The 12,289-nt window shown below is 24.8% G+C and overlaps 1 protein-coding gene across 1 annotated transcript; it reads right to left on the bottom strand.

Moving 5' to 3' along the window:
- Positions 1-6,486: 6,486 nt before the first annotated feature.
- LOC112593750 (dipeptidyl peptidase 9) lies at positions 6,487-12,289 on the bottom strand. Its single transcript, XM_025338276.1, has 16 exons — positions 12,126-12,289; positions 11,463-11,954; positions 11,269-11,404; positions 11,069-11,212; positions 10,216-10,324; positions 9,969-10,145; positions 9,388-9,556; positions 9,159-9,318; positions 8,876-9,090; positions 8,628-8,763; positions 8,390-8,562; positions 8,213-8,332; positions 7,998-8,150; positions 7,774-7,916; positions 7,608-7,719; positions 6,487-6,599 (listed from the first exon to the last, which is right to left on the bottom strand). Exons 1-16 carry the CDS (start codon positions 12,144-12,146, stop codon positions 6,507-6,509), a joined length of 2,553 nt encoding a protein of 850 aa, XP_025194061.1. The 5' UTR covers positions 12,147-12,289; the 3' UTR covers positions 6,487-6,506.

A 12,289-nucleotide genomic window follows, 5' to 3' on the forward strand; every position in this document is an offset into this window, starting at 1 on the left:
TCTAAAATATTTAAGACAAGTATTACCTAATACCTACACCTAACCTAAGTAAATAATGTTATAAATTATAATCATGCTCGTGTCTCAAATCAAAAATATTAAAGTAGTACCAGCAAAACTTATAAACAATACTTATACTAAAGCCTAATCTTATCTGATAAAAATACCAATACGTTTCTTATAAGATTTTTTAAGGTACCTAAGTACTTTGCAGCGTGACGTCAGCTTGTCAAGGTTGCACGTTGCACATAAACGTATTGTTTGCTAACATACTTAATTATATTTTAATTTTTAACCATGGACCGTAGTGATCATTAATCATTACATTCAATAAACAATTATTATATCATAGATTAAATACACTATAGGTACTTAATCAGTGATTAATCCATAATTACACTATTTTGAATTGGCTAAGTATCGCACTAATAAACTATAAAATATCTATGGCTGTTATAAATATATTGATGATTAATAGGTATTTATTAATTATAATAGTTAATATTATTAGGAAATAGGAATTAAGAGTTGATAGTTGACACGCATATTAAATAATATTATTACAATACATTGATAATTATAAAAGTACTTGGCAGGGTTGTTTTTAAGAAGGGGCCAATAGGTAATTATTCCGGGCATGGCAAAATTATCACAGGAAAAATAAACAAAAAATAAATTTTTTCTTTGTAAAAAGAAAGATTTATTATAAATTTATCTTTTTTTTTTTTATTCACATATACATACATTCCTTCAATTTAGTTTAATCTAACCTATGTGCAGCAAATTGTGCTGCATGCAAGGAAGTTAATACATTTTTAAATTTTATTCAAAATATTTATACATTTTTCCCACATTTATCCATTGTTAGAACTTACTTAAAATAAACCAACTTTGAAAAATCTTTCCAAAACAAGATGATCTGCTCGAGATTAAAAACATGTTAAGCTTTAAACTAAAATTAGGATAGTGTTAAATAATGACATAATATCAAACAATATAAATAAAAAATCTAACACTCATAATGAAGCTCAAGGCTTACTTAGATTAATGAACTGTTTTGAATTTATCTGTAAGTTACTATTTCTAAATAATTTACTTTAGCGATTCATCATGGTTAGTAAATTATATTTATCATCAGTCAATATTGATGTACGTACAGTGTATGATCATTGTTTATTTTATTTGTTTATTTAGATAAACGCCAAAAATGGCTTCATTACAGCATAATATATATACAATAACATATGACATACGTTCTATAGGTACTTATATAAATATTAACTTAAAATAGGATTTATTAAATTACGATTAAGAACTTATAATATATAAGAATTTAATTAACCATTAACTCATAAATATACAGTTGATACTTACAAATTAAAGAAATAAATTCCAGATTTCCCATCCTCAGAATTCTTTCTAAGGGATTATTATATCCATAATTAGTACGGTGGGTTTTAAAATAGAATGTAGAGCAATTAATAAAATATGTTGTATAAATCTCCACTTTGATGATATGTTTCAATATTATGAAGAACTATTAACTAGTCATGATAAATAATCTGAAAATGGTTAAGAAATTATGTATAAACATAAAAAAAGGTTAAAACATAATGAAACAACTAAGTACATATCTAAATCTAATACTAATGAAAATGAAATCAATTTAACAGGTGGTTTGGAATTCAAAGTAAATACATATTTTGTGATTCTATAATAGAAAAATTAATAAGTCGAAAATGAGCTCATAATAATGCTAGAAGTTATAACAAAGAATAGTGTTGTTTTATGTTTAACATTTTTAAAGATAAAATCATCAGAAGTCCGTATAGTTTAGCTGAACACTTGTGCTGAATGTATAAAAAAGATTTAGATGAAAAATTTATTGACAACTAATGTGTTTTATTTTAAAGCTATGTTCAAATCATAATAAATTCTCTATTAACTTTAATTGCTATTTTTATGTTCTTAAAAACAGAAGAATCTGAGAACATTACCTGTATGCGAGTGACTATATGTAAGTATTGTTTTACAGATGTTTTTATGTACTCCTTGTTAAAATTGTATCTCTGATTGGTAATTTTAAACTCTACGACGTATAAAACATATTTAAGATCAAAAATACCTATCTAAAAAGAGATTAAACGCTCTTGCAATTTTAAATATTGAAACCGGAATAACAAAATAAATAAAATATAAAGATATCATAGGGTTGATCATTTGCTGATTTTCAACAAAGAATAAATTTCAGAATAAATCATATTATTTATTATTATTAATTGCATATTTGTATATATCATTCATTATTATTTATTAAAAACATTAAAGTAGATAGTAGGTAGATAATACTTAAGTCGGAAGATTGTTACTTATATTTATTATTTACTTATGTTTAGTAGGTAGGTACTATATATAGACTATATAATCTGCTATTAAAAATGTATAGTGAACGCATACCTAGTTCAAATTTCTAAAAATTAACTACGAATTATATTGTCAATGAGATGAGGAAACATAAAAATGAATTTATTTTATAGCCCCCAGTGGAAAAAAAATATTTGGCCACCACTAGATACTTTGTTATAAAAAAATAATATATGTTAAAATAGAGCGCCATAAATGTTGTGCCCGGGGGTGCAACATTCCTTAAGACGGCCCTGATACTTATACTATAAGTATATTAACTATATTATTATACTATAAGTATACTAGTAGCAGGTGAATTATGCATATTAATAGAGTTTGTTAGAAACAGCGTTGATTATAGAATAGATTATTTTTAGTCTGTTCTATAGTCAATAGTAACAACTAACAAGGCTTGAATTAGAGAATAGTGCTTTTAAAAAAAATAATATTTTTACGTACCCCTTTTTACTTTTAATTTTATCCTAGTTAATAAAATATTTAAATCTTCGGCTACGTAATTTTTTTTGTATTTTTGACCCTTTTATTTTGTATGAATCCGGCATTGGTTAGTTCCTTACTTATAATTTCCTATATCATGATTTTTTCTTGATTTTTTTTTCGGTGATATTGAATTGAGTCCATGCTACTTTTATGTATTTAAATTGAGTTTGTATAGATAAAATGTCATAATTACCTATATTGCACATCATATCATATTATACCGGATACGCAACGATAACGGATATTCGTTAACGGCCCGGTAGTATAAACTCGTTCAAAATCAACCAGTCGTGCCGAAAACTTCGTAAATACACAATTAGTTAATACTTACTTAATTATCAAATTATTACAAGTGAAAAATGGAGTGTATAATTAGTGAAAAACTAAAAACAATTATTAAAGGTTTGAAGTTTCAATTTTATAAAATGTTGCAAGGCGAGGTTTAACATAGACATGTTGTAAAAACTTGTGTAAATGTTTTTTTTTTATATTATGTTAGAAATTTTTTTGGGAAACTACTCAGCTAACTTCCACGTGGCGTCTCCTGGGTAACGCTAATAGACTGATGAGACTCAATTCCGATAACCCATTAACCCAAAAGTATTTGTAGGATTCAATTCAATGCGTTATCCTTATTTTTTACTTCATATTTTTTTTTATATTTTTATCGAAACCTAATATTTTTTCATGAATTTTTATTTCGTTTGTCATTGGACTTACTCAATAAATCAATTTGGACTCCAACTTTTAAGACCTCAATTTATACCCTGCGGACAAACCACTAAACTTGTTTGTCCTAATTTAGTAAAATTATATTTTTTAACGTTTTAGAACTCATCCTAATTCTTAATGTTTAAAAATTCAATGATATTTAAAACATTTTGATAATTAGATAGTTTTATTAATTTTTAATACGTTTAATGTACGTACAAATTACCTACTGGCTACTATTATGTTATAATTAGGACTGAGGTTTTAATTTTCTAAAAAATCCAATAAAATAATGCAAAAATGACTTCAAAAACTGCATTTAAATTATATTTATTATAACTTAAAAATGGAAAAAAAATTTAAAACGATGCTACCTACTGTGTGTATTATTATTATTTTTATATAGTATTGTCCCGTTGTTACTTCTTTAGTTCTGTTGTACTTCTGTTTTCTTAATTATTCATTCTAAAATAATAATTTAAAAAAAAAATTGTTATTGACGATAAATTGTCATGCTATATAATTTATTATTCGTACCATTGGTAGTTTGCCGAAAGTTTCTTATTAACCTCAATAATTTTTGTTTATTTTATGAACAAATTGTGAAAAATACACTCCTAAAATCGTCAAAAAATGTCTTAAAAATGCATTTAAGGTTAATTTTTTTCAAAAAAAAAAAAAGCAAAAAGAATATTACTTTAAAATAATCAGTATTTATCACCCAAAACATACTTTATACTTACAGACACCAGAAAAAAAAATATGCCTTTGCATCAAAATCCCAGCCCTAGTTATTATACTTATAAGGTACTTACGAGTTACGACCTATCTAATATCTATAGAATATAATTTAAAAGTACCTACCGAAATATGTATATACGATTTACCTATAATTTATAATATTACAGTAGGTAGATATATTTTAATTGTTTTTAAATAATATTATTATTTATTACAAAACCACTAAGTAAGTATTTCAATAACTTGTTGAAACTCGAAAACAACAATAAAGGTCGATATATTTTATTAGCAGATTATAGATTAATATAGCAGTTATTGTCAGATTATCTTACGCAACGTTTACAAAATACGTAGGTAGGTTAGATACATGATGATGACGTGTTACTGTGTTGATAAAGTATGTATTACGTGGGTAAATGTGAATTACGTTATTAACTTAATATTAATATAATAATTAATAAGTATATAAATTCATTGATGAATATTATTGTTGGAACGTTCAACGTACCTACCTATATAGCTATACGAAAATCTGTTTTGAACGATGGAGATACTGGAGACTGATTGATGCAGAACTCCATTTATTTCTATGGATAGCTAGTGTTGGAAAATGTAAAAAGATTAACTTTAATAAGATAAAACAGTAAAAATTAGTTTTAAATTAACATTACAAGTTTAATTATTGTTAAGTACAGAATAATGGTGGTTTATGTGCGTATAAGCATAAGTCATGTCCGGATAGGTAACGACAAAACAGAAATCACGGACCATAGAAATGATTGTGGTAAATTTTCTGCTTAAAAACATGATAAGTATTGAAAAAAAAAATATTGTAAAACAAATTATTTTTATTTTATACCTTAGCTAGATAATATATGACTATGAATTATTTGTTGGCTGATTATAAAAATTAATTTTTATCAAGATTTTTTATAAATTGGATTTTATCTCGATCATTTAAAATTCTGCATGTATTACTTGATTTCCATAAATCTAACATATCAGATAAAAATTTGATTTTAATCTTAATTTTAAGAATTTCTCTGTAGTTTTTGAAAAAATAAAAATTTATGGCTAACTAATTATATTATAAATGTTATAAGTTATAACCTTATTAAAATAAGAATATGATTTGTCATTATCATAATTAAAACTGTATTAATCTGTATGGGGTATATATTACTATTTTAGTAATAAAATATTACTTAGTCATGTATTTTATTAAATAGGAACTTTATTATATCTTTTAATAAAAGACATTATACATAATTGTTATGAATAATAATTGAATATTCAAATTGTATGAAATTATTTTTCATTAACATCATTTAGACATTAAAGTATTCAAATATTGGCTACTCAAACTCTACAGTTGGTAAGTATTAAACATGAATTATAGTATAATTAATATGAATATATTCATTAAATTTTAAATATTGTTTCATGAAATTTAATTTCAATGAATGTCATAATTCAAAAAATTATAAATTTTATTCTCCCCGAGTTTTAATAAGTGACTTACTCTAATTTACCTGTTTTTGTAATTTTCTGAAATATTTTGTTTAGAGTATTATTATTAATAATTTACCAAAAATTATGTTTTTTTTTTTATACAATATAAAACCATGTTTGATATTTGTATCATGAAATTTAATTAAATTACTAAATAAGCCCCTAATAAAGTTGGCTAGGTTTACAATTTCACAAAATTATTTACTAATATTAATTTAACATAATACAAAGAATTATGTTAATTTAGTAAACAATAATTACAATTTTTTTTTGAAGTTATTTACAATAGCTGTATTCAATTAATAATAATTTAAATATAACAAAATCACAGTAAAAATTCTGAATTATTTAATTTTAAGTACAATACAAAATGGTAGTATAAAATTATAGTATCTATATATTAAAAATGTACAATAATTATTTAAATTTATAATTTTAATATAATCTATTATTATACAGCAATGAATTTTTATATAGACTTGATTACAAAAGTTTTAATAGTTGTTTTTTAATATTTTTTTGTTTTGTAAATATGTGCTTTGATAAAAATTAACTAGATTTAACAATAAATTAATTTTGTAAACAAAATAATAATTATAATAATAAAAAAAAACAATATATTTTCAAGTAAAAGGTTATAAATAGTTTTGTAAAAATGATAAAAATGTAGTATCATAATGTTTTGTTGCATCTAAACTTCTTAAGCTATGTCTTTCATTTGGATAGATCTAGAAGTAAAAATAAAACATAAAACTTTATTAGATAATTTTAAATTATTAAAAAGAATGGAATTAGGAAGGTAATCATCAATGTTGAATTTTAAGAATATTATAAAAATAAAAAAATAAAACCTAATGTTTTTTAAGTATTTAAGTAATGGTTTTAAAACTAATTTAAGCTAATAGAGTTAGATTGGATGGAGTTTTATCAAAGAAATTTTTAAGTTTTTTTTTTCTACCAAAGCCTAACAGGATTTTTCTTTCAAGGTTGTCCTTCTTAAGGGAAGTTTGAGATAAGACCTTTACCATAAAAAAATATGTTTGGATAAAATTGTGAAATAAATAATAAGTTAATAAAAATATTATTTTAAATAATATTTTCAGTAGAATCTAGAATGTGAAAATTTTTTAGACCAGATGTCATTTGGATAACTGAAAGTTTTTTGAGAGTACTTACACAACCAATATATTTTTACATTTTGTTATTCAATCTTTACTTAGTAGTTACAATAAAAAATTGGTGTTTAGAAAGAGAACAATTTAATAAAATTAAATAAATTTATAAGTGAAATCAGTATTTGTATTTTGAGAGTAAATAATATTTTCAATTTGAATTTTAAACAAAGACATAAGATAGTTAACAAAATATAAGTTTAATTTTTTTTATCTACTAAGTCAATATTTTATAGGTATAGTTTGTACTTAATTATTATAATAGCTATTTAAATAATTTTTTACATTATCATGAAATCTTTAAAAAAAAGTTAAATTTTTATCAATAATCGTGGTATACATAATTTTTCAAAAACAAAATAATTACAGAGTAAAGACTAATGTCCTTTCAAAATTTAAATGATTGCTAGAATGTATTTCTTTTATTCAAATGTGTATCCGTCTGGTTTCACTACCCTTTACAACTTACAATTAATTGATTAATATACTGTCTATAGACTACTAAATTTATCAGACAATCAAGTTTTTACAATATAAATAAAAGCCTTAAGATATAAAACATACCTGAAGTTGATAAGGTTTTCCATATTTTACAAGTGTGTTAATCAGTAAACTAGTATGAGAGAAATGAACATTCTCATCAATTAGTCCGTGTATAATCAATAATCTGTTTTCCCTGGAAAATTAATTTGTATAAAATAATACTTTAACATATTTCAGAAAAACTTACTCATCTGGTAAACGACTGACATAACTTAAGACAGAACCATTCATATACCCAACAGAATTGTATTGTGGCAAATCCATGTACCGTTCTGTATACCCAGTATCATACATTGCCCATGATGTTACAGGTGCTCCAGCAATAGCTAACTGAAATAAGCACAATTAATATAAGTACTATTTGATATATAATTAACAAATGTCTACTGTTCAATTTAATACACAATTTACTTTGAAAATATTTGAAAAAGTAGCAAGTCCCATAAGACTTAGATACCCTCCATATGACCATCCGTGTATTGCTAACCGATTCATATCTATATATCCAAGGTATTCAGCTAACCACTGAAGAACTTCTATTTGATCTGAAAGTTCTACAGTGCCCTTTAATCATAAATAAAATTTAATAATTGTTCATAAAATATTTTAATATGATAGGTACTTACTAATCTTCCTTTTAAATGACTTTCAAAAATTAAACCTCTATGTCTTGAGCCTCGAGAATCAATTGCAATGACTACATAGCCTTGAGATGCTAACATATGCATTCTGATATGCCGTGCACCCTACGATAAAAATATACATTTAATTAACTAATAATTATTAATAAAATATAAATTTACCTTAAATGTATTAGTTACAAGTTGTACTTCAGGTCCACCATAAACATGAAGAATAGTAGGATATTTTTGACCGGGTACAAAATTATGTGGTTTGAACACCATAGCAAATAATACATCTCCAGAACTAATTTGGTGTGTAACTAAAGTAGGGCTCTGAAGAACACTATTAATTTCTGGATTTAAAAAGAAAATATTATTAAAAATAAAAATTTAATTTAAAAATTAGAAAAATATTTACCTGAATTTTCCACTAAAAATCCAACTGATAGTAAATGTATACCATCAACAGTCATATCATTATGTTCTATTCGAAAAACTTGACAAGAAGGAGGTTTCCTTATATTACTATAGACAGCCACACAAATTTCACAATTCTGAATGAACAAGAATAATTTTACAATAATATAGTTTTAAAATTAAATTGATATTGAACAAGATATATTCTATTTCCTTATGATATAATTAACTCATTGTTCATTTAGTTACCTTATCAATATCAATTTCATAAGAATAGCCTGGTTTAGTGAGCAGTTTAATGTTTCCAGGACTCTTTAATGATACTGCATATAAATGTTTTTCTAAAGGTGACTCTCTGACAGCCATAAAATACACAATTTGATACTTTAAATCAACCCAAAGTCCTTTACCGCATACTTCCCAGTTTCCACTGGTTAATGCTAGTTTAGACATCATCATGTTGTCTAATAAATAATTAAATGCAGAGTTAAAAAAACACATAAATGTAATGTAGATGATTTAAATTATTTACTTTCACTGGGATCTACATTTTGTATACCATTTTCATGGGATACCTTTGTTATTATACTAGTAATTAAGTATAAATGTCGAAATCCTGTATCTTCTGTAGCCCAAATCATAGTTACTTCGCTACTACTTGTAATAGGGAACATATATAATAGATCATGCACCTATAATGTATAATTTAATATTTAATGTTTAAAAATGAAATGGTGAAGCAATATAAAAATATTTCATACATTGACCCAGACATTAGAAGTCTGTGAATATATAACTTGAGGTGGAACAAAAGTTGAGTTCTGTGATGAATTCATTATATTAGAAGAAGCGTGTTCAACAAAATTATCAATAGATAGAATCATCAATTCAAGTCTTTGTTGTCTTCGATCCAAAACTTGAAGCCATATTCTAAAACACAGATTTTTAAAACATACATTCATAAAGTAGCTTAAATATTTTAGAGTATTTTTTTTTCGTATGGTGCTTATGTTTGGGTGTAGGTCCGAAGGCCTATAATTCAGACACGCCTTTTTGAAAGAATTTTTAGTTGGGCACCCGTAAGTTTCTGCCATGCCCAGTTAGGGAATGGCGGCCTTGCCACTTAGACAGCTGCTTGCCCAGAGAGCTATGCCGCCTGTAGCCAGGATTGAAATCGGCGACGATATGGCGTCACAATTGACGCCTTAGTCCCTTAGCTACTCTGTCCCAGTTTTAGAGTATTGTATTTAAGATTTAAAATACATATATTAAATATTAAAATTAAGATTAAGCAAAAATGACTTAAATTAAAAATTTGCCAGAATAAATAAGTTGTACTAACAAATCATCATTAGGTGTCCATCCAACTCTAACTAAGTACTCCATCCAAGGAAACATATGAGCCAATGGATACTGAAGTTCCATATTTTTTATATTAATAATTTGACATTCACTATCTAGTTGGAATTCTACTAGTTTTATGTTAGACTTAGAATTAGCAGTACCAGCTCTAGGAAATCTATAAAAATATGGTTACATTATTCAACACAAAATAATTAAATGTATTGTTCAATTAGTAATTATCATACCTATATTGTTCAATTTCACCACTACCAGCAGAATTCGATGATGGAAAATTAAATATTTTAACTTCACTTTCATCAACTTCTTCATATAAAATCCTGTAGACATTGTCTTCTAAATAGAATAAAATTAAAATCAAAATTATGGTAATTAAAAGGGTAGAAATGCAAATTTTCTTGCTTCTTTAGTAGATTATTTTTTTAGTAATCAACAAATAAGTAACAATACATAAAAGAGATCAAATTATCTAGTATAATATTTACCAAATATAACTTAATAGTTTTAAAAATATTTTAAGTATGATATGTAGCTGTCAATTGGTATAAATTATTATTTAGTTAGTATAAATTTATTAGGGACGAGTCAAACTGAAATTTTCAGTAACAAAAATCTAAACTCCAGTTTAACATATTTTTAAACTGAACAAATTTTTTAAGATTTGAAGTGTTTTGAGTTTGATAACTAACTTCTAAAATAAATATTATACTTGAATTATATAGTAAAATTAAAAAATTAGTTAAAATATATGATATAAATTATTTATTTATTTTATATCTATAGTAAGTGCACTTTTATAAAAATAACAATGTCATTTTTTTATAAAATTGAAACATGATAAAATATCATTATTTAAGATAATTTCAAACCATTCTATGGTATTGTTTAAAAAAAAACTTTTTCAAATTGTATATGCATGGTATGTTTAATAAAAAATATCAAAATTAAGCAATTTAAAATTTAAAAAACTAAAAAATTAATTTTATTAGTTTACTTTTTAAAACTCTTTTACCAAACTATTAATATAAGATTATGTTGTTTACATTATAAATAAAATAAAATATTTTCATTGAAATTTACCTTTATGTTTTTTGGGTTGCCACCAATAACCATGATAACGATTAAATTCTTCTTGCATTACATAGGAAGGTACACCTGCTGCCAATGGATCATCTGATAAACACCGCCCACCTTTATGGGCATATGTCAATCTTTTGGTACTTCCTGAAAATAAATAGGTTTAAACAAATTTAAAATTCATACAAATATAATTAATTTACCTGTAGCTATATGAGTTACCCAAATATCAAAGTTACAAACATATGCAACAATATCAATATTATTAGGACAAATTTGAGGTGAAAGCTTAGCTCCAGAAGCATTTGTTCTTAATTCAGTTGGATATAATGAATTTGTCTATTAAATATAATTTAATGTAATACAATAGTTTAAACAAGTTTATACAATTGCTTACTGAGTATTCATTATCATTACATTGGAATAATGTACTAGCAGCAGGGAAAACAATTCTGCCAGATTCACTATTTATTTCATAGGACGTAATTCCAAATGTTGTCAATCGTTTTCTTTCAGATAATAGTTGCTCTTCTCGTGAATATCGACCACTCATTATTACACTTGGGAAATTGGATTCAATTAAAGGTTGCCACGGTAGTTGACCAGCAACACTTTGATTTGGTAAATCAACATAGAGAAGAGTTTCAAATTCATTTACAGGAGCACTAAGAAAATATACCCTTGTTTTTCCATTTTGTAACCGTCTAAATGACACATGCGAGATAGACATCACTGATACAGTAGAAAGACGATGGCGAAAGTCACACACTGTTTGTCGAATTTCGGACCATGTCTTTTTTGCTCCAGGATTAGTAATTGATTGACCATTTTCTAAAGCATTATTATCACCGTCAGTTGTTTTTTTATTAATCGCAGGACTGCAGTTGCCCTGTTGGACAGTAAAAATAAATAAATACATTTATTTAAATTACATAAAGTATAAAGTGTATTTTTATAAGACAAACTAAAGGTGTAAATTAAATTAAATAATTTGATACATCTATGAAAATATATATATAAATTATATAAATTTTGTATTATCTAAATATATTTAATTTACCTGGTCGTTAGGTAACATCATGCACGGAATATAATCGAATAACTAATTACAATGCACTTAGAATCATAACAAATAATTATAAAAATATATTACACCATAACAAACGGATTTAAAACAAAAAAAGTAATTTTTTTTCTAATTTGTAAATTGGCAACAAAGCTGTA

This window comes from Melanaphis sacchari, unplaced genomic scaffold (assembly GCF_002803265.2).
Source record: "Melanaphis sacchari strain LSU unplaced genomic scaffold, SCAv2.0 Contig20_pilon_pilon, whole genome shotgun sequence".
NCBI lineage: Eukaryota > Metazoa > Arthropoda > Insecta > Hemiptera > Aphididae > Melanaphis > Melanaphis sacchari.